This window comes from Pseudophryne corroboree, chromosome 2 (genome assembly GCF_028390025.1).
Source record: "Pseudophryne corroboree isolate aPseCor3 chromosome 2, aPseCor3.hap2, whole genome shotgun sequence".
NCBI lineage: Eukaryota > Metazoa > Chordata > Amphibia > Anura > Myobatrachidae > Pseudophryne > Pseudophryne corroboree.
The window spans coordinates 274,983,277-275,006,876 of NC_086445.1; the positions used below are offsets into that span (position 1 = coordinate 274,983,277).

General features: G+C 45.4%; 1 protein-coding gene across 2 annotated transcripts in view; it reads right to left on the minus strand.

Moving 5' to 3' along the window:
* SLC25A30 (solute carrier family 25 member 30) overlaps positions 1–23,600 on the minus strand; it is a 101,286-nt gene that overhangs the window by 65,880 nt on the left and 11,806 nt on the right. For both annotated transcript variants that reach the window (XM_063952824.1, XM_063952825.1), the window contains exon 2: positions 20,190–20,279. In XM_063952824.1, the coding sequence (XP_063808894.1) occupies positions 20,190–20,253 (64 nt within the window). In that variant the 5' untranslated portion in view covers positions 20,254–20,279. The remainder of the gene's footprint in view (positions 1–20,189; positions 20,280–23,600) is intronic.

The window sequence follows — 23,600 nt, forward strand, 5'->3', positions numbered from 1 at the left end:
GGTCGCTTAGCTTAGTCACACAGCTACCTCATTGCACCTCTTTTTTTCTTTGCATCATGTGCTGTTTGGGGAATATTTTTTAAATCTGCCATCCTGTCCGACACTGCCGTGCCACTCCTAGATGGGCCAGGTGTTTGTGTCGGCCACTTGGGTCGCTTAGCTTAGCCATCCAGCGACCTTGGTGCAAATTTTAGGACTAAAAATAATATCGTGAGGTGTGAGGTGTTCAGAATAGACTGGAAATAAGTGGAAATTATGGTTATTGAGTTTAATAATACTATGGGATCAAAATGACCCCCAAATTCTATGATTTAAGCTGTTTTTGAGGTTTTTTTGTAAAAAAAAAAAAAAAAAACACCCGAATCCAAAACACACCCGAATCCGACGAAAAATTTTCAGGGAGGTTTTGCCAAAACGCGTCCGAATCCAAAACACGGCCGCGGAACCGAATCCAAAACCCGAAAAATTTCCGGTGCACATCACTAGTTCTCACCAATGTGTAGATTATTTTCCCAGGCATGTTACAAGATAAGTATCATCACAATTGGTGGTCAGGGGCGTGTGGGGAGGGGTTCCTTGCACAGTTTATCGGTTTTTTATTGAGATGTCACAATGCCTAGGAGAAAATCTGCATTTTGTAGGGACAGTGTGCTGCAGGTAATAGGGTGCCTATGTGAATCCGGGTACAGCATGTAATCTCTATATATGTAAAAAGCAAAAAAAAAAAAAAGATTAACTCATGAAATCTCTTAATCCACAAATCCAACAATCTTGAAACTTGGCAGGTAGCTTCTCCTTAGGTCCCAGGTGCTTGCTAAGAACCGTTTTTACAAATGTCACTGTCCATCCACGGAAATCGTGAATGTCTGCAGCAATTTACACCAAACTTGGTACACATATGACTTACAATCTGGGAACAAACACTGTGGGGATAACACACCACTAGGGGTGAGGCAGCAGCACAGAGTATATCAGGAGACAGCATAACTCTGGAATGCCTGGACCAATTTACACCAAACTTGGGACACATACGACTTTCAATCTGGAAACAAACACTGTGGGGGTAACACAACGCTAGCACCCCTAGGGGCGGGCCAGCAGCACAGACTATATCAGGACATGCATGATATGTCCGTGATAACAGGGCTGCATGAGACAGTAGTAGTGACATGATGTGAGAAGGGGAATGGAGGTAGCACAAACCCACACACAGAGTTATATAGTGGAAGTAGCAGGGTCCGCAAGCAGCACAGAGTATACCAGGAGATGCATAATGTGCTTCGCTACATAAGAAACTGTAAATAAATCGATAATTTCACATGGGCACTGACATGTGAGGAAGGGAATGGAGGCAGCAGAAAGCCACAGAATTAGAGTTGTATAGTGGGAAGAGCAGGATCCCTTGGGGGACCAAAAAGGGGTCCAGCCACTACACATAGTAGGTCAGGGAAGCAAGATATGCCTATAAACTAAATCTCCAACAAACGTAAATTAACAAACTATCATTCTAATTTACCAACCTCATCCCATAGCGAAGCACGGGTATTCAGCTAGTATTACCTATAGTAAACTGACCATATAGAAAGCATCTCACTGTGGTAAGTCACATTCTCCCTCTGCATGGTGGGTGCTCATGTAATGGCCCCCCATATATCACAGGTGTATTGGGGAAATGGCTAAATCCCCCGACGACCAGGTTGGGGTATTGAAATTAAACAAGTTGAAAAATCCTGATTACCCAATCCCAACCATTTTTGGTTGCGGAATCGGGCATTTTTAATATGTTTATTTTCCCTGATCAGCCTTTATTTCCCGTCCAGCTCTTCCTCTCCATTGGGTATCTCAGTTTAAATATTTATGCATCTGGATTACTAACAATATGTCTGAATAAGTGTGACTGAATGTCTAATTCTGGATAAACAATCTTAAAATCGAGGATACAAACTCAGTAAAGTTTACCCTCAGCTGACAAGAAAGGTAAATTTTGTTAAAAGGAAAATACAATCAGGATTATTGTATGGTTTTCAAGTCTCCAGTTTTTTATTGCAATCCACATTTGTTATTTGCCTTCACTGGTCTGGATGAATCATCATCCATATAAACGGTTACAATGCCGCAGCAGAAATACCGGCCCCATAGGCTATTCTCCCTCTGTGGTAGTCCACGACACCCATAGATGGATAAAATAACTTGTGGCGAGCGCAATGAGCCACTGTGCTGGCAGCGTAGCAAGCGCAGTGAGCCCGCAAAGGGCTTTCTAGCGCTCACCCCGCTGCTGGCATACTGGTGGCCGGGATGCCGCTGTCGGTACACTGACGGCCGGCATCCGTGTTACCGGAATTTCCTACTGAACTAGATGATATGTACACAAGCAAAATGAATAACAAAGGAATCGCTTAAGGGTTAGGTGCTTGCAAACCCTTACTAAATTATTAAGATTTCACTTTTATTATATACTTTAAAAGAGGCATCAGATTGGGATGTAGTCTGCACACTGGCGTTGGGGATCCCGGCAACCAGGATGCCAGCATCGGAATCCCGACACCTGTCGGAATGCAGACACCGGAATCCTGAACTTAAAAGCCGGGGAGGGTTAGGCTTAGGTTGCAGGGAGGGTTAGGATCCCTTTAGTGCAGCACCCCTGTTAGGATTAAAACCTGTCTACATGCCGGAGTCAGGATTCTGACTGACGGCATCTTAACTACCGGTCTCCCGTACCCAATCCATCAGATTCCGATTTATGATTTATTATATTTAATTCAATATCTATGCGAGTTAGTTCAAGCCACAAATATTTGTGCCCCTAAAATAGGCTAATCTAAAGCAAAGTATTAATATATAATGTAAGTGAAGAAATAGAATAAAAGATAGAAAAAGTTAAAGTAAGAGTTCAAAATAATACGGTGAGCTGTTTATTTGTTATTTTGTTATTTGTATTAATCTTCCTATAGTGGAGCTGGAAAAAAAACCCTCTTATATTGAATCAGTGTATATTTGGAGTTTATTCTCTGTATTTGTGAGCCTTATGAGACAGTCTCAATTGTAACAATGTTTTGCATAAAGATTATTACAAATTATCACTTCCCTGAGTATATTACAGTTGTAGTTTCTCTCATAGATTTTGGTCAAAGCGAAATGCACATCGGTCTCACTGTGTGCTGTACATTATGATAATGTGTGAATAGCAACCTATATGTTTCTCCGGCAGGGTCCACAGGTTATCCACAGGATAACATTGGGATATGATGGAGCGACAGCAGATTGGCACCAAACGATCACAAGCTTTCAGGCCTCCCAGAATGCATCGGGCTCGTCCATATATTCCCGCCCACTGACTCAGTCAAATCAGTTTTTTTGTTTGGTGCGGCAGGAGCCGGACCATGGTCACAGGGCTGCTTTGTTTGGCAGCCCCAAGCTTTGTTTGAGTTATTTTTATAATCTTACTATGGTTTTTGAGTGATCTTTCCTAACAGCGTCTTACACGCATATTGGAAAGAGTCGCTCCAACAACTCTCTGCCGGGTCGCAACAATGCTTACAAGTGCTGTCTCGACGGGAGTCTGTGTCGGATGTTACTAGCAGGTAAAGCAGACGTTACCAGGCTGTGGCCTGAGCACAGAGAGAAGGTAAGGCATCGGTTCCGCTTAAAAGGGGAATACGGACACAGCCGCACTGTTTTGGGAGGAGACTACCAAACAGTAGCTGGCGCGCCACCACCACGGGTGCTCTAGCACTAGGCTTTAGGGATCATAAGGCGCCAGGATTAGTTTGAGGCTGCGATCCCTAGGGTTGATGTCAGCAGTGGGGAGTCAGACGCTCTCCTGGTCACCGCTCCCTCCAGTTCATGACCAGTTACCGTGCGTCTCCCGTCATGAACCGATTGCCTCACTTCCGTCTCAGACACTACCACGCGGGGACTCGGTCGCAGCCTAGGGCTGCGTCTGTATACACTAAGGTTTACCGCTAAGAGACGGGGGTCGCAGACAGGAGCGTCTGCATGCACTAACGATCACTGAGCGTCTGTCCACAAATAGTGACCGGAGCGGTAGTGTACACTAGTAGCGTCTAGATCCACTCCGCGTTCGCTAACGTATTGATCGATCCTGGAAGTGGGGTAAGTTTCCCTATACAGCACTAAAATTCTATCTACCTTTGTAGTATGAATAGTTAAACTCATATGCAATAGGCACTAAAGTTATGTACAATACTGTGGTTTTCTTCGCAAAGCGTCTGAATACTTTAAAATATCTGTATAAGACAGAATTCAGTAATATGTACTCCTACATGCTTTGAGATGTGTTCGTAGTTGATAATCTGCTCATATGAGTATATATATATATATATATATATATATATATATATATATATATATATATATATTAATGTTTCTTGCCTCTGGTGCTTTTAAGATCTTAATTTTTGATAAAGATTTTATTATGCAGTAATTTGGAGGTGCTGGTTTCTTTTCTTCTGGGACTATTGTAACATATCATGTATCCAGCACTCCTAACATGGACAATACTGTGTGCGGCAGGCTATACCACTAATAAATAAATATATATATATATATATATATATATATATATATATATATATATATATATCTCTGACTGCTAGTGTGATGCTGACTTAATAAATGATTGTCGATTGATATTTCTGATCCTTAATGCAGGTGCATGGGAAGGGTCACACATCACTTTAAAGTAAAGTGATTACAGTCACAAAATTGTGTAGTACACTGTGAAAGTGCTGAGTATTTATCAAGTCTAAGGGCAGCAAAACACTTATATTTTGTTGTTCGGCAAAAACTGTAATATCCTCTACTGGTACAGGATGGTTATGTATAAAAATGATTTGCTGTTTAGCATAATACATTTCCTGATTACAACAGGTATAGACAGACCTTGTACAGTTTAGCTAAAATGTTAAATCTTACAATATTAACACATGCTGCTCACTGTTTGTGGTATATCCCCAACAGTGTCTTCAATAAGACAAGCTGATTAACCGAATGTATATAAATCGACTATCACAGGCTACACATGAAATCATCAGATGATGAAAGCTCCATATACTCTACTTCAGCATACGAAGAATAGGTAAAAGATATCAGCTAAATAAATCAAGTTCAATAAATAAGCTGAATAAATAATAGCAAAAATAGGCTAGCTGTCAACAGAGGCAGCAGAGCCTGGGGAAATAAGGCACTTCGGTTTAAACATCCCAAAAGATCTCTGCAGGAGAGCAGAATTCAGGAAAAAGGTTTGGGTTACATCCAGTAAAGTAGAAGCCCAGTAAATGGGATTCGAATATCTTTTTAGGGACTGTTTTAAATAGGGAAGTGCCACCCAAAATAGATTTGCATATAATGGATAATGCAAAAATCTATAGGGCCTCTGTCATCAAAAGAATAAGACCATATTATCATTGCCCCAGACAAAGACAAGGCCAGCCAGGACTTCACCTTGTAGTCTACGGCTACACCACACTGGATAGGCCCAATCTCAATAGATTTTGGAAGCTAAGCAGTGTTCAGCCTGGTTAGTTCTTGGAGGGGGACAACCTTGAAATACCAGGTGCTGTAGGTACATTAGGCTGAGGTACTGGAAGCCAGGTTTCTGCACCTGCAAAGGCGTAAGAATCCCATATAGCTCATATGGACACTAATGTTCTAGGGCATCAGCATAACTAATCGCTGTTCAAGAACAGCTTGGTTCACGTACAGATGGGTCCTCGGTTATCTTGACTAGTTTTTGTGCCTAGACACAATATGACTTCTAGTATAAATCCTTCATCTGTACATAGGAAGCCGATTCAGAATCTAAGAAGGTTCTGGAAAAAATATTTTGCCTTGGATGGAAGTTTCTGTTATAACAGTTATTCCAGAGTCCAAGAAGGTCACGTTCCCTTCCGCATAAAACCCCAAAATGGGGTCTGGTTCGGCCTTGTTGGTAAATAAAGGAACATAACAGCCTTAATACACTGCTCAAAAAAATAAAGGGAACACTTAAACAACACAATGTAACTCCAAGTCAATCACACTTCTGTGAAATCAAACTGTCCACTTAGGAAGCAACACTGATTGACAATCAATTTCACATGCTGTTGTGCAAATGGAATAGACAACAGGTGGAAATTATAGGCAATTAGCAAGACACAGAGGACGGGAGCTACAATTATTCTCTAAAGGCTGTAGTAACTGTTGCAATCTGTTCAATTGATTCAAATAGACCAAATAGGTCTGTGTGGCAACATACAAGCTACACTGTTTCAAGTCCTACTATAAAGTGGCAAAGAAATCTGAATGTATTAGTGTGCTCGAGCTTTCCTTTATATATTGGTTCTAATTGTGTGTGCTAATAAATTTGTTTTTAATTTAAATCATACCAGCAAGTTCCATGTGTGTTGAATTTGATTTAAGCAGACACCTGTGTATTTACTTTTTGACAATTTAAATTTCAACAAATATACATCAAGCGCATTACACATTTTGTATATATTTTTTTGTTCTTGTTGTTTGGGGGAGCTAGCAAACCCTCAGTGCTTGCAGCTGATGTATAGTTAATTAATTCATTACAAACATTTGCGCCAGGAGTTGGAGTGGTTAAACACTCTTAATATATCTCTAATTAGCAAGACACCCCCAATAAAGGAGTTGTTCTGCAGGTGGTGACCACAGACCACTTCTCAGCTCCTATGCTTTCTGGCTGATGTTTTGGTCACTTTTGAAAGCTGGCGGTGCTTTCACTCTAGTGGTAGCATGAGACGGAGTCTACAACCCACACAAGTGGCTCAGGTAGTGCAGCTCATCCAGGATGGCACATCAATGCGAGCTGTGGCAAGAAGGTTTGCGGTGTCTGTCAGCGTAGTGTCCAGAGCATGGAGGCGCTACCAGGAGACAGGCCAGTACATCAGGAGACGTGGAGGAGGCCGTAGGAGGGCAACAACCCAGCAGCAGGACCGCTACCTCCGCCTTTGTGCAAGGAGGAACAGGAGGAACACTGCCAGAGCCCTGCAAAATGACCTCCAGCAAGCCACTAATGTGCATGTGTCTACTCAAACAATCAGAAACAGACTCCATGAGGGTGGTATGAGGGCCCGACGTCCACAGGTGGGGGTTGTGCTTACAGCCCAACACCGTGCAGGACGTTTGGCATTTGCCAGAGAACACCAAGATTGGTAAATTCGTCACTGGCGCCCTGTGCTCTTCACAGATGAAAGCAGGTTCTCACTGAGCACATGTGACAGACATGACAGAGTCTGGAGACGCCAAGGAGAACGATCTGCTACCTGCAACATCCTCCAGCATGACCGGTTTGGCAGTGGGTCAGTAATGGTGTGGGGTGGCATTTCTTTGGGGGGGCCGCACAGCCCTCCATGTGCTCGCCAGAGGTAACCTGACTGCCATTAGGTACCGAGATGAGATCCTCAGACCCCTTGTGAGACCATATGCTGGTGCGGTTGGCCCTGGGTTCCTCCTTATGCAAGACAATGCTAGACCTCATGTGGCTGGAATTTGTCAGCAGTTCCTGCAAGACGAAGGCATTGATGCTATGGACTGGCCCGCCCGTTCCCCAGACCTGAATCCAATTGAGCACATCTGGGACATCATGTCTCGCTCCATCCACCAACGCCACGTTGTACCACAGACTGTCCAGGAGTTGGCGAATGCTTTAGTCCAGGGCTGGGAGGAGATCCCTCAGGAGACCATCCGCCACCTCATCAGGAGCATGCCCAGGTGTTGTAGGGAGGTCATATAGGCACGTGGAGGCCACACACACTACTGAGCCTCATTTTGACTTGTTTTAAAGGACATTACATCAAAGTTGGATTAGCCTGTAGTGTGTTTTTTCACTTTAATTTTGAGTGCGACTCCAAATCCAGATCTCCATGGGTTAATAAATTTGATTTCCATTGATAATTTGTGTGTGATTTTGTTGTCAGCACATTCAACTATGTAACGAACAAAGTATTTAATAAGAATATTAAATTCAATCAGATCTAGGATGTGTTATTTTAGTGTTTCCTTTATTTTTTTGAGCAGTGTACAATAAGTTTGGTAAGGCAAAGACACAAAGGCATCCAGAGGCCAGCTTCCAAACCAGAGGCCATCAGTATGTTGGCGCAGGTCTCCTTCTGGCTGATTCCAGAAGGATAAGGGGCAGACTTCTTCAGATTGCACAGATTGATAGCAGTCTACAAGTAGATGCCTGGGTGCAAGAAGCAGTATCTATAAGGTTATATTTTCCCTTCTGGAACCATTCTCCTATAAGGGAATCGGTTTCTGCCCGTCTCGGGTAGAGTGTTTTGCATGAAGCAATTCAGAAAATGTTTCGTCGGGAATTGTCATTCCAGTAACCCATGCACAATGGAGGGTTTATTCCCACCTGGGTCAAAAACAATCCCTCGCCCCATTATCAATTTCAAAAACAGAGAAATTTGGGTAACACTGTTCACGTGGAGGCAACTCCATAGTGGGGTGAGGAGCCAATATAATACATGGTATTCCTGGATAAGTCAGGAATTTTACCTTCAGGCTCCTATAACACTGTCCATCAGTGTTATCTCAAGGTTTACCATCCTTCAGCAAAAATTCAGGTAGACCTTACCCTTTGGGTTAGTCACAGCTCCAGAGTACCAAAATAATTATGGCAATTTATCTCAGTTAGTAGAGGTTAAGAAAAATTGCCATACCTTGACCACCTTGCTGACACAAATACAGGAAAGGTTCTGTGTCATCTACAACATACAAATAACTTGTCTGCTGAGGCATGGGTGGTTCGTAAATGGGGTCATCTCTGGTTCCGTAACATAACTCACGGTGGGGCTATACTGAATTCGAGTTTGCAGAAAGTAGTTACCTCGGAACAAGATATCCAAGGCAAAACTAGGAGAGTGGTTACAATGTCAAACAATATTGATTCGCAAAGCAATGCGAATGATGGGTTTGATGGTGTTAACAATACACATGATGCAGTGGGCATGATTCCACTCAAGACTTTTCCAGTATCTCCTCCATCTAAGGCCGCATCACACTGCATATGTCCAATCTCAATGATGTTGGAAGTTAAGCAGTGTTGTACCTGGTTAAATTCTCCGAGCGCAAGACCATCTGTGAATACCAGGTGGTGTAGACGGGCCAGATGGACAATACACAAACACGTACTGGTACTGGCAAAAAAAAGGTAAGAAGTAGCCTGGGGGCTACAGACATTCCATCTAGAGGAGAGGATACATTTTTCTTTTTGATATCAGGTGGAGAAATCCTGACAACAAATACAAGTCTTCTCGACTATGGAGGTAATTTTTCCGGAAAATTATGATTCTGGGGATTATGGACCACAGAAAAAAAAGCTGCCTGCTAATAAATCTATTAGCACTTCAGGCCATATACTGCGTCCTGATTCAGGCACGAGACATTCCTAAAGGAAGATCGGTCCAGATCCGCAAGGACAGTGGTGTACCTTAACTTTCAGAGAGGAACATGCAGATAAATAGCAAGGAAGGAGGTAAATCACATACTAAAGTGTGCAGAACTCCATCTTCCAGCCTTGTCCTCAGGGTTTGTTCTGAGAGTCCTAAACTAAAGAGCTGATTTCTCAGTCGACACACCATTCAGGTAAATGAATGGGCTTTGCACCATAAAGTCATTTTAGACTTTGGTAGACAAATGGGCTTGGCCAGAGATAATTCTCATGGTATCCCATCTGAACAACAAAAGCCAATCAGGTCAGGAACAAAAGAGTGATCTTTGTGGATATCTTTTTAATGGGAATTTATTTCTCTTATGCGTTTCTCAAATCATCCTGTTACTCAGGATAGTGAGGAAAACACAATAAAGATGCCGGGATCCTAATAAGCCCCGGCTTGGCCCAGAAGGTGTTGATACACAGAGCCGCAGAAAATGTTGAATACCTTTTCTGTTTCCTCTATGCCCAGACTAAGACAGGGTCCTTAATTATCACAAATATCTGGATAAACTGTTTTAATGGCATGGCTTTTGCAATCTAAATACCGAGGTCCAGAGGATTCTCACAAAGGCTCAGAGCAAGGAAAAACTTCCTTAACTCGTATTTATCATCAAATGTGACAAACATATGCATTGGTGCAATAAAAGAGGTATGGACCCGAAATCTTGCAGAGTTTCCAGGGTTTTTTCCATTACTTCAAACAGGAATAGATAAAGGTTTAGTGGTGGCTTCCTTGGAAATACAAGTGTCAGGAATTTGACTGTATGGTTCCGAAAAGAAAAATGCCAAATTGCAGAATGTGTGCACTTTTTCCCAGGGATTGCTGCACATTCAACCTTCCCCTTTTCCTACTACAGGGTCAGGGAATCTAAATCTAGTCCTCAAAAGCCTGTCAAGTTGCTCTGGTTAAACCACTAAGAGAAGTGGATTTTACATGGTTGACAGCTAAAGTTCTCGTTCGGCTGACTATGGCATCAGCTAGAAGAGTGTCAGATTTAGGAGCACTTTCATGCTAATCTCCTTTTCTGAAAATATCCAGATAAAGTAGTTCTCAGAACTGGGTCTGGGTATCTTCCTAAGGGGTGATCTATATTCCACCTTAATGAAGATAATATGGTCCCGGTTTTTCAGGAATCGGGATTCTCTGCGGGAGATGCGTCGCTGGACGTAGTCCGGGCATTAAGTACCTACATGGCTTGCACCAGTGCCATTAGAAAGACAAATTATTTTTTCATCCTCTACGGTTTTCACAAGAGGAGATGGCTTGTTACTAAACAGACGCTAGCAAAATGGCTTCGAATGACGATTTCAGAAGCATATTCTTAAGCTAATCTCCCTGTCCCGGCTAATGTCTCTGCTTACTTTACAAGTAAGGAAGGTCTTTCATGGGTAGCACAATATTGTGCTTGAGCAGAACAGATATGTAAGGTAGTCACATGGTTTCCAATAAACACAATCAGACATTATGCCTGGGATATCTTTGCCTCTCATGATGCTCAATTCGGGCGTAAGGTTCTCCTATTAATCAGGAGCGTCCCCACCACTAAAAATTGCTTTGAGAAATCCCAATGTTATCCTGTGGATAACCTGTGGACCCTGCCGGAGAAATATACGTTATTGTAAGAACTTACCGTTGATAACGGTATTTCTCCTAAACAAAGGGAAAATTATAGCTACAGGTACCACCAGGCGCCTAAAACAAATGCATTCACAATACAGTAATAGAGGATAAGCAAATAATACAACCCTTTAGTTGATGCAGGGATGTTCAATCTTCAAACCTTGTGCACCTCCTTCTCACCAAATTCACCAAACAAGGTTTGAAGATTGAACATCCCTGCATCAACTAAAGGGTTGTATTATTTGCTTATCCTCTATTACTGTATTGTGAATGCATTTGTTTTAGGCGCCTGGTGGTACCTGTAGCTATAATTTTCCCTTTGTTTATGATTATATTCTGTTGTGTTTCGGAGAGACACTCCATCTGGCTACGGGGACTATAGGGCAGCCCTGTTAATATAGTGGCGCAACATACGGGGTAACCAGACTAATTTTTAGGTCGGTATTTCTCCTAAGTCCACAGGTATTCACAGGGATCCCACCCTGACGCACCTGATTTGAGAATCTCTATACTCGCTAAACTCTTCCCTCTTGCATGGAAGAGTGTGCATGTGGTTTTTTTCGCCTGAATAGGGTTCTACATAATGCTCCTGCCTATATGCTTTGGAAACAACGGATTTGACTGAGTCAGTGGGCGGGATTATATGGACGAGCCCGGTGCATTCTGGGAGGCCTGAAAGCTTGTGATCATTTGGTGCCAATCCGCTGTCGCTCCATCATATCCCAATGTTATCCTGTGGACTTAGGAGAAATACCGTTATCAACGGTAAGTTCTTACCATAACATATATATTGAGCTGCTACTATACGTAAAGCAGATCATCTTGTTTGGGATCGATAGTCATGGAGTGATATTTTTCAAACAATCATATCATTGTGGGGTACTCTTAAATCTTTTACGCATTTGTGTTCTGAATATGATATCCCAATAGGTAGCTATTACCATTACTTGCATGCACAAGGTCTTGTGTGTGTGTGTATGTATATATATATATATATATATATATATATATATATATATATATATATATATATATATATATATATATATATTACAGTGATAGCAAAAACGCGCTATGGCGCGTATTTTACCCAATAATTGATTGTGGGGACTCAAAAATAAAAACACCCAGGGTCCCTCAGGACGCGCTCTGACCAGCAGCGCTGTCCTGCGCTGTCAGTCAGATTCCGTCTCCACGGCAGCAGAGGGAGGAACTTGGAAGGGGAGGAGACCCTGTGAGAGTGTGTGTGTGTGTGTGTTCTCCCGCCCCGCCTCCCCTCACCGTCTGCTCCGCGCGCGCCGCACATGACAGGAATCATCCTGCTGTGTGTGGGCCGTAGCTAGGGCTGTGACCTCCGCGGGCGGGCTGAGGAAATCCACGGTGCCCCTCCAGCGAGCTACAGGAGTCAGACGGCGGAGGAAGCAGGAAGATGCCAGCGGTAAGTGGCGGGACAAGAGGCGGCTGCGGGTGCTACAGCATGAGGGTCATATGGGCTGGAGAGGAGTTAGGGGGAAGCTCCTGCAGGTCCAGACCCGCCCCATTCATTCCCTCTAACCTGCCGCTCTGTATTGTAATCTAAACCCTGTCACCCGCTCCCCTCTTCAACGATACTCTGTTGAAGCTCCACAGGGCACAGGAGCAGGGTAATACTGGAGGGATATAAGAACTGCCCCCCTCCCCTTTTCCCCAGTGTGTATAATAACTGCCCCCTCCTCCCTTCCCCTGTGTGTATAACTGCCTCCCCCCCAACCCCCTTCCCCTGTGTGTGTAATAACTTCCCCCCTTCCCCTGTGTGTGTAATAACTTCCCCCCTTCCCCTGTGTGTATAACTGCCTCCCCCCCACCCCCCTTCCCCTGTGTGTGTAATAACTTCCCCCCTTCCCCTGTGTGTATAACTGCCTCCCCCCCACCCCCCTTCCCCTGTGTGTGTAATAACTTCCCCCCTTCCCCTGTGCTCTGCCTGGTGGAATGTGTATAATGCAGTGATTGCAAAATACGTGCTATGGCGCGTTTTTACGTGCTACAAGCAGAGGGGGACTGTTTTTTTTTTAAATGAGCGGGTCCTGTAGGACGCGCTGTCTCTAACTGACCAGTGCGTCTCTGCCAATACCGTTCTTCAGTGCCTCTCTCGCCATTAAATCGCCGCCGGCAGTTTCTCCCTGTCCAATCGCGCTGTCCGCAGCTTCTCCCCGTCCAATCGCGCTGCCCGCAGCTTCTCCCCGTCCAATCGCGCTGCCGGCAATGTCTCCCCATTCAAGTGCGGCTGAGACGTGACGTCCCTCCTCCCTGTCCGCCAGCGTACTCGCCGTTCTGCTCCAAACTACAGTAAGAAGCAGCTGCGAGCAGGCGCCGGGGCGGGCTGTGTTATGACACACAGTGGCTGCTCACTAGCCAGCGCAGCGCAATCATTGAGGAAGCCTGTGTCTCTCTGGCTGCATACGGCTGCACTCCCTGGGGGATTAAGTAAGTTATACTTATAATCAACTAACATAAGGAGCGTATGTGTGTGGGAGGGAAGAGAGAGTGTCGGCAGCTAATGATGCAGATATGGAGGATGGGGCAGTGCCCATCATACACTCTGCCCATACCTCCTCAGTGTCCATTATAAACACACCAAATTCTTCCACTGTGGGCAACATACACCCCCCACACATACCCACAGAGTGACCATCACATGCACACCCACAGTGGCCATTATATACTGCTCTACCTGGCGCAATGTGTATAACGTTCTCTACCTGGCGCAATGTGTATAACGTTCTCTACCTGTCGCAATGTATGTAACGTTCTCTACCTGTCGCAATGTGTGTAACGTTCTCTACCTGTCGCAATGTGTGTAACGTTCTCTACCTGGCGCAATGTGTGTAACGTTCTCTACCTGGCGCAATGTGTGTAACGTGCTCTGCCTGGCGCAAAGTGTGTAACGTGCTCTGCCTGGCGCAAAGTGTGTAACGTGCTCTGCCTGGCGCAATGTGTAGAACGTGCTCTGCCTGGCGCAATGTGTATAACGTGCTCTGCCTGGCGCAATGTGTATAACGTGCTCTGCCTGGCGCAATGTGTATAACGTGCTCTGCCTGGCGCAATGTGTATAACGTGCTCTGCCTGGCGCAATGTGTATAACGTGCTCTGCCTGGCGCAATGTGTATAACGTGCTCTGCCTGGCGCAATGTGTATAACGTGCTCTGCCTGGCGCAATGTGTATAACGTGCTCTGCCTGGCGCAATGTGTATAACGTGCTCTGCCTGGCGCAATGTGTATAACGTGCTCTGCCTGGCGCAATGTGTATAACGTGCTCTGCCTGGCGCAATGTGTATAACGTGCTCTGCCTGGCGCAATGTGTATAACGTGCTCTGCCTGGCGCAATGTGTATAACGTGCTCTGCCTGGCGCAATGTGTATAACGTGCTCTGCCTGGCGCAATGTGTATAACGTGCTCTGCCTGGCGCAATGTGTATAACGTGCTCTGCCTGGCGCAATGTGTATAACGTGCTCTGCCTGGCGCAATGTGTATAACGTGCTCTGCCTGGCGCAATGTGTATAACGTGCTCTGCCTGGCGCAATGTGTATAACGTGCTCTGCCTGGCGCAATGTGTATAACGTGCTCTGCCTGGCGCAATGTGTATAACGTGCTCTGCCTGGCGCAATGTGTATAACGTGCTCTGCCTGGCGCAATGTGTATAACGTGCTCTGCCTGGCGCAATGTGTATAACGTGCTCTGCCTGGCGCAATGTGTATAACGTGCTCTGCCTGGCGCAATGTGTATAACGTGCTCTGCCTGGCGCAATGTGTATAACGTGCTCTGCCTGGCGCAATGTGTATAACGTGCTCTGCCTGGCGCAATGTGTATAACGTGCTCTGCCTGGCGCAATGTGTATAACGTGCTCTGCCTGGCGCAATGTGTATAACGTGCTCTGCCTGGCGCAATGTGTATAACGTGCTCTGCCTGGCGCAATGTGTATAACGTGCTCTGCCTGGCGCAATGTGTATAACGTGCTCTGCCTGGCGCAATGTGTATAACGTGCTCTGCCTGGCGCAATGTGTATAACGTGCTCTGCCTGGCGCAATGTGTATAACGTGCTCTGCCTGGCGCAATGTGTATAACGTGCTCTGCCTGGCGCAATGTGTATAACGTGCTCTGCCTGGCGCAATGTGTATAACGTGCTCTGCCTGGCGCAATGTGTATAACGTGCTCTGCCTGGCGCAATGTGTATAACGTGCTCTGCCTGGCGCAATGTGTATAACGTGCTCTGCCTGGCGCAATGTGTATAACGTGCTCTGCCTGGCGCTATGTGTATAACGTGCTCTGCCTGGCGCTATGTGTATAACGTGCTCTGCCTGGCGCTATGTGTATAACGTGCTCTGCCTGGCGCAATGTGTATAACGTGCTCTGCCTGGCGCAATGTGTATAACGTGCTCTGCCTGGCGCAATGTGTATAACGTGCTCTGCCTGGCGCAATGTGTATAACGTGCTCTGCCTGGCGCAATGTGTATAACGTGCTCTGCCTGGCGCAATGTGTATAACGTGCTCTGCCTGGCGCAATGTGTATAACGTGCTCTGCCTGGCGCAATGTGTATAACGTGCTCTGCCTGGCGCAATGTGTATAACGTGCTCTGCCTGGCGCAATGTGTATAACGTGCTCTGCCTGGCGCAATGTGTATAACGTGCTCTGCCTGGCGCAATGTGTATAACGTGCTCTGCCTGGCGCAATGTGTATAACGTGCTCTGCCTGGCGCAATGTGTATAACGTGCTCTGCCTGGCGCAATGTGTATAACGTGCTCTGCCTGGCGCAATGTGTATAACGTGCTCTGCCTGGCGCAATGTGTATAACGTGCTCTGCCTGGCGCAATGTGTATAACGTGCTCTGCCTGGCGCAATGTGTATAACGTGCTCTGCCTGGCGCAATGTGTATAACGTGCTCTGCCTGGCGCAATGTGTATAACGTGCTCTGCCTGGCGCAATGTGTATAACGGGTGTGGTATTGAAAGTCGACAGTAACTAGGTCGACAATGTCTAGGTCGACCACTATTGGTCGACAGTAACTAGGTCGACAGGGTCAAAAGGTCGACAGGGTCAAAAGGTCGACATGTTCTAGGTCGACAGGCCAAAAGGTCGACATGAGTTTTTAATGTTATTTTGGTGTCGTTTTCTTCGTAGAGTGACCGGGAACCCCAATTAGTGCACCGCGTCCCCTCGCATGGCTCGCTTCGCTCGCCATGCTTCGGGCATGGTGCCTTCGCTCCGCTGGCGCTTCGCTCGGCACAGATTACCGTTCCAATCGTAGTCCACGTGGATCGTTAAGTATGAAAAGGTTCAAAAAAAGAAAAAAATTTGGAAAAACTCATGTCGACCTTTTGGCCTGTCGACCTAGAACATGTCGACCTTTTGACCCTGTCGACCTTTTGACCCTGTCGACCTAGTTACTGTCGACCAATAGTGGTCGACCTAGACATTGTCGACCTAGTTACTGTCGACTTTCAATCCGGATCCCGTGTATAACGTGCTCTGCCTGGCGCAATGTGTATAACGTGCTCTGCCTGGCGCAATGTGTATAACGTGCTCTGCCTGGCGCAATGTGTATAACGTGCTCTGCCTGGCGCAATGTGTATAACGTGCTCTGCCTGGCGCAATGTGTATAACGTGCTCTGCCTGGCGCAATGTGTATAACATGCTCTGCCTGGCGCAATGTGTATAACGTGCTCTGCCTGGCGCAATGTATATAGGTGGTTCTACCTGATGCAATGAGTATAATGTGCTCTACCTGGCTCAGTGTGTATATAGGTGCTTCTACCTGGTGCAATGTGTATATATAATGTGCTCTGCCTGGCGCAAAGTGTATAATGTACTCTACCTGGTGCAATGTGTATAATGTGCTCTGCCTGGCTCAGTGTGTATAGGCGGTTCTACCTGGTGCAATGTGTATAATGTGCTCTAACTGGTGCAATGTGTATTAATGTGCTCTACCTGGCGCAGTGTGTATAGGTGGTTCTACATGGTGTAATGTGTATAAGCGGCGCTACTCTGTGGTGTAATGTGAATTGGTACTATTATGTGGCCAAGCCCCTTCCCCACAAAGCCAGACCCTTACATTTTTTTATGCGCGCCTTCGGCGCGCACTGTCCATACTTTCCAATATGGGAGGGGGACCACCAATTCACTTTCTGCCAAAGGGCACCAAAATGTCTAGGTACAGCTCTGGAGTAGTGTTCTGTATACTACACAGCCCAGCAGCACTGTCACCCCCTTCTTCCCCTTGCAACACTTTTGTAGTGTCCAAATCAAGTTGTGGGGTTTCATATTTGAATCATTAATAAGATTAATAATAACCTTCATTCCGATGGGACCCAGAATAGGACAGGTAGGACCCCAATTTTTAAAAGTGAGGGGTCCCTGGGGCCCACTTTTTTTTTTTAGGCTCAGCGCGATCACTGTTATAGGTGTGTATATATATATATATATATATATATATATATATATATATATATATATATATATATATATATATATATACATACACATACACACACACACACACACACACATGCCCTGAGTCATTGTTAAAGCAATTGAGAAAATGAAATTGATCAGAGGCTTTGGGTAGCTTTCGGCAGACAGGTCTATCTTACACTGCAGCAATTATGAAAAGCTGCAAATTGTATTGGGAGGGGGGTTACTCTCTTCCGCATGCCTTAAATGTATAAATTCGGAGGGTACTTTCTGCCACCCAATATGGTCCTGTCCTAGGATCAATGACTTTAGGCCTAGCATAACTGGGGAAGTGTCCTCTGCAGGCCTATCTCTTCCTTGTCTAGCCCCTAGTACAGCGTTTCCCAACCTTGGTCCTTAAGGCACATTAACAGTCCAGGTTTTAGTGATATCCATGCTTGAGCATCAAATCAAAATAACTGATGTACTAATTAAGACACCTATGCTTCGGTATGGATATCCTTAAATATGGACTGATAGTGTTCCTTGAGGACCGTGGTTGGCTACCTCTGGGATAAATACATTAGACCAGGCATGTCCAAACTGCAGCCCTCCAACTGTTGTGAAACTACATATCCCAGCATGCTCTGACACAGTTTTGCTGTCAGAGAATGCTAAAGCTCTGTCATGGCATGCTGGGATGTGTAGTTTCTCAACAGCTGGAGGACCGCAGTTTGGACATGCCTGCATTAGACAATACATGTTTAATCCTCTGATGTTGGCAAAGGTTTGTATTGCTAGAGTATGAATGGCCCCTTGGGACCCAGGTTGTAGAATGAGTACCTTCAGGGAACGCTAAACTATTACAAAAAAAACAGAATGGGGAAAACACTCCTAAGCCGAGAAAAGAAAGACTTTGCTGTCAAAAGCTTGAGAGAAATAAATAAATGCTGCAGCTGTGCAACCAGAGCTTACTCTTCACTCCTGCAGTAGGGACCATCGGGCAGCTAGGCCATGATAAGCCCTACTCAGATGGTCACCAATGTGTATAAATGCATTCAATAAACCCTTTTCAAATATTGCATTACCTATGTTTTTAAATACTGCATTGCATTCTCAATTTGAGAGAGACTATACACTGCCTCTTTAATGCTATATTTGGAAATCTGATAATTAAATAAGATCTTGTGTGTGGCTAATGTTGCCTACACACGGTGCGATGCAGGCTATGGCAGAGACTGACTATATGATCTGGCCGGGGGCATGACCTCGATATAGTCAATATTGGCCTGCCTACACAGTCTATTTTTCTCTGCAATGCCGACCCTGCGGGAAAACACATTGGCTTCGCAAGGTGTTTCCACATGGTGCAATGGCCCTCATTCCGAGTTGTTCGCTCGCTAGCTGCTTTCAGCAGCATTGCAAACGCTAGGCCGCCGCCCTCTGGGAATGTATCTTGGCAGAATAGCGAACGAAAGATTAGCAGAACTGCTCGAAAATCTTTTCCTGCAGTTTGAGTAGCTCCAGACCTACTCCTAGATTGTGATCACCTCAGTCCGTTTAGTTCCTGCTTTGACGTCACAAACACGCCCTGCGTTCGGCCAGCCACTCCCCCGTTTCCCCAGCCACTCCTGCGTATTAGCCTGACACGCCTGCGTTTTTTAGCACACTCCCGGAAAATGGTCAATTTCCGCCCAGGAACACCCACTCCCTGTCAATCACACACCGATCAGCAGAGCGACTGAAAAGCGTCACTCGCCCCTGTGTAAAATTGCTTAGTTTTGCGTGAAATTACTTGGCGCGTGCGCCCTGTGGCCCATACGCATGCGCAGAACAGCCGGTTTTTAGCCTGATCGCAACACTGCGAAAAACGTCAGCGAGTGATCAACTCGGAATGACCCCCATTATGCACTATTTTTTCTACCGATATGGGCTATATATAATTCATATCGGAAGTTATATTGCACCATGTGTATGCCCTTTAAGTAATAATCTCTACATCTGGCGGCTGTTTTCAGCCAGGAGTTGAAAAACGTTAACCCTGTCAGTGCATTACTGGCCACTAATGTCTTGTCCTAAGGGGATTATTATTATTATTATTATTATTATTATAGTCTCTGCTCACAAAAATAATACTTTCTTGTTAAGCTTCTATCAGGTGTGCTTTAAAATATAGCGATCAAAGTGTATCAAGTGGAAAATATTAATGTAAGTATGGGATGGGCAATACATGTCATTGCTGCGTGGCTTTTATATATTTTCTACCAATATGGATATTTATCACAATATAAGTTTCTTAATATAGTTATTGTGGCAACGTTTTCATTACCAACCCTACTTAGCAAGTTGTTCTCATGTTTGGCAGATAGTATGTTTGTTTTCACAATATCTCTCAACTATTCTTGCTTTCTGTAACCTTCCTGACTTTAGAACCTTGAGCTTGTGATGGAGGTTGGGGAAAAGGGTCTGCATGAGGGAGACTGTTCAGGGCAAGGTGGATAGGTCCCTTCAAATCTAATTAGCATATATCCACTCTACTCAGGTTAGTTTTTCCACTCCTCTATACTAGATTGGGCAGTTATGGGAGATCACCGATTAGCCATGCTGGGGAGAAGTACAAGGTTTACTAAACAACCTCAAGTATTTTGAGCAAACATTCAACACATGCAACTTACCACATTCCGCTGTAATGGAGGCCAGACCACCATATATAAATGGTTTCCAGTTAAGTGCAGACATGTTGAATCCGGAGGTCTCAATTTTGCCTGCAAGACATAAATTGGCAGTCAAAATACTGAAAATTCTGAGTTAAAGTGATTGATTTGCTTTGGTGTGTGTGTGTGTGTGTGTGTGTGTGTGTGTGTGTGTGTGTGTGTGTGTGTGTGTGTGTGTGTGTGTGTGTGTGTGTGTGTGTGTGTGTGTGTGTGTCCCAATTTAATTATACTGCGCACCCCTGGCTGGCCGTCTATAGTAATGGGCAGCTATCAGAGCTATTCCAGTCAGACAGACGCTCACTTTAGACGGGTTTAGCCGCTTTCCGTGACTAAACACGGAACAGTCAGCTGTGTAAAAAAAAAAAAAAAAAAAAAAAACATATGGGCATCTGATCGTAGCAACAAGTGAATAGTGCCAGTATACAGCCATTAGTATAGGTGCCCAGTGTGGGTGCCTATGTAGGTTACTATCTTTGTGACACTTTTGGTTTCAAAAATATTAATATTTTGGAACAACAAAATCTCACAACTCCCACCTACTCTTCTGGTTTCGCCACCCCATTCTTCCTATCTCCCCCTTTGCAAAGTCACTATCAAATGTTACTTTTCTCTTTTTATGTCTCCCACACTCCCCTCCTCCCACCTAAACACACTTTCTCCCGACCTCCAGGAAAAGTGGGATAGGAACAGTTTGTTTTCCAGGGGTGTGCAGAGGTGTGACGGAGGGAGTGTAGATCCAGTGGGCTAAGGTCGGGATGAGTTGTTGCAGAAGTGTGCGAGTCAGTGCAGAGACAGGCTCACTCATAATATACACTATAGTGGATGCACACTTGGAGTGCATTACCGGAAACATGGGGCCTGCCAATATGTGGAAGTGATGGTGAGGGACTACCATCTATGGGTGTCGATTCAGTTAAACACGAATTGAACAGCGCCGGGAAGAAGGGCCCACTGCTATTCAAATTCGGTGCGCCGTTTAGTCAGACTACAGGATTTCTGCTCACACCCCTCCTAGCACCACTAGTACTAGCCAGTCAGCTTCTGCCTTACATTTTCCAGACAGCAGAGACATGTACTAAGCCTTGAAAAGTGATACATTTCACAGTGATAAAGTACCAGCATATCAGCTCCTAACTGTCATGTCACAGGGTGGGTAATAAAAATAACAGTAGCAGCTGATTGGCTGGTACTTTATTACTGTGAAATGTGTCACTTTTCAAGGCTTAATACATTTGGCCCTGTGTTTGAAAAAAATGACAGTCACAATTTTCTCTCTCTTCAAGCTTTGATAAATACCCCCTATATACCCAGTAACTAACTGGATTAAGGTAAAGATAAATAAATAAAATACCCAGAATCAGAATCTGAGTTATGGTGCCCATACACTTGTGAAATATCTAGTACAACCCTTCGATTTCAACCACATCGGTGCGATAAATCGCAGGATTGCATGCACATCGAACGTGTCCCCTGATGCAATGCGTGGGCACGCTGGTCGAATCTCGCATCTCAAGATATCATGTGCTGCTTTTAAATATTTATCGGATCACACTTGCGACCGCATGCTGTTTTTACCACATTCGATTTATCGCACTGCGATGTGTGGATCTGTGAGTTATTCAGCTCACTTCCTGGACACTCCACCCATTTCTGGTCACCCGATTTCTGGTCGCAAGGGGCATGCGATAAACCGCATGATTGTATGCGCATCGAATGCACAAAAAACAACAATGTGGCTAGCTCCTCCCCTACTATGTCCCCCCTCCAAGCCAGTCTACATAAAACTGTGCCCGAGGAGAACTGGAAGATACCAACGGTAAAGTAGAGGAGGTTAGCTAAGCCATGGAAAACACAATAACACCAAGTAAACCTGGAAACATACAACTGTAGAGAATGGTTAACAAGAACAAAACAGTCACTCAGTGACATGCAAACAGAAGTGAAGTAGGAGGAAAACAGCGCTGGGTGGGTGTCCAGTGTCCCCTGTGGAATCGGAGAAAGGGATTTATCTGTAAGTACCAAAATCTTGATTTCTCCTTCATCCACTAGGGGACACTGGAGAGCAGTTACAGTGTGGACGTCCCAGAGCGCCCAAGACGGGAGGGAGAGCGCTGAGAGTCCTGCAAAACCGCCTGGCCATAATGTGACGCAGAGGCCGCAAAAGTTTCAAACCTGTAAAACTTGACAAACGTATGTCGGCCCGACCAAGTGGCAGCGCGACCTAAAGTAGTCATGGAAACCCCGCGGGCGGCCGCCCACGAGGGTCACACAAAGCACGTAGAGTGCGCCGAAATGGAAGATGGAGGCTCACGAGAAACCGCCAAATAAGCTTGTCTGATAGTCAGACATATCCAACGGGCCAACGTCTGCTTGGAAGCCGGCCATCCACGACGGGCAGCATCATACAGAACAAATAAGGAATCAGACTTCCGAATAGCCGAAGTCCTATCCACATAGATTTTGAGCGCCCTGACGACATCCAAAGCTCTCGAATCCGGGGAATCCGCCGAGAGGGACGGAACCACAAGTGGCTGATTGATGTGAAAAATCGGACACCACCTTCAGGAGAAACGACATGAGAGTATGAAGTTCGGGTCTATCCTCATGGAATATTAAGTAAGGAGGCCGACAAGAGAGAGCCCCAAGCTCAGACACACTTCTGGCCAAAACCAGAGCCAGGAGAAGAACCACCTTCCAGGTGAGATATTTCATCTCCACCGACTCCAGAAGCTCAAATAATGGAGACTGCAGAAAAAAAAAAAAAAGAGGACCAGGTTGAGGTCTATTGGCGCCGTTGGAGGGCTAAAGAGAGGCTGTATTCGGAGAACCCCCTGAAAGAAGGTCTGAACTTCCGGCAGCAAGGCTAATTTCCTCTGGAAGAAAACCAAAAGAGCAGAGACCTGAACCTTTAGTGAACCCAGTCTTAGCCCTGTCGAGAAACCCTCCTGCAGAAAACGAATTAAGGCAGGCCAAGTGAAAAACTGAAGGGAAAAATTTACGTTGGTCACACCAGGCCACAAAAGCTTTAAAAATGCGATAAATAGTGAGACGATATAACCGGACGAGGAATCACCTTCCTTCTCAAGATGGCCTTCTCAACAGCCACGTCGTCAAACGTAGCCTGCGTAAGTCTGGATAAAGAAAAGGACCCTGTTGTAGTAGATCGTCCCATAGTGGCAGGGGCCAAGGCTCCGCTACTGACAACTGGTGTAGGGCGGAGTACCAAGTCCTGCGCGGCCAATCTGGAGCCACCAGGAGGACCAGCGCGTTCTCTCTCTTGATGCGTTGCAGAACCCGAGGCAGCAACGGGAAAGGAGGAAAGAAACGATCTGGAAGTTCCAAGGAGCCGTGAGGGCATCCACGGCTGATGCC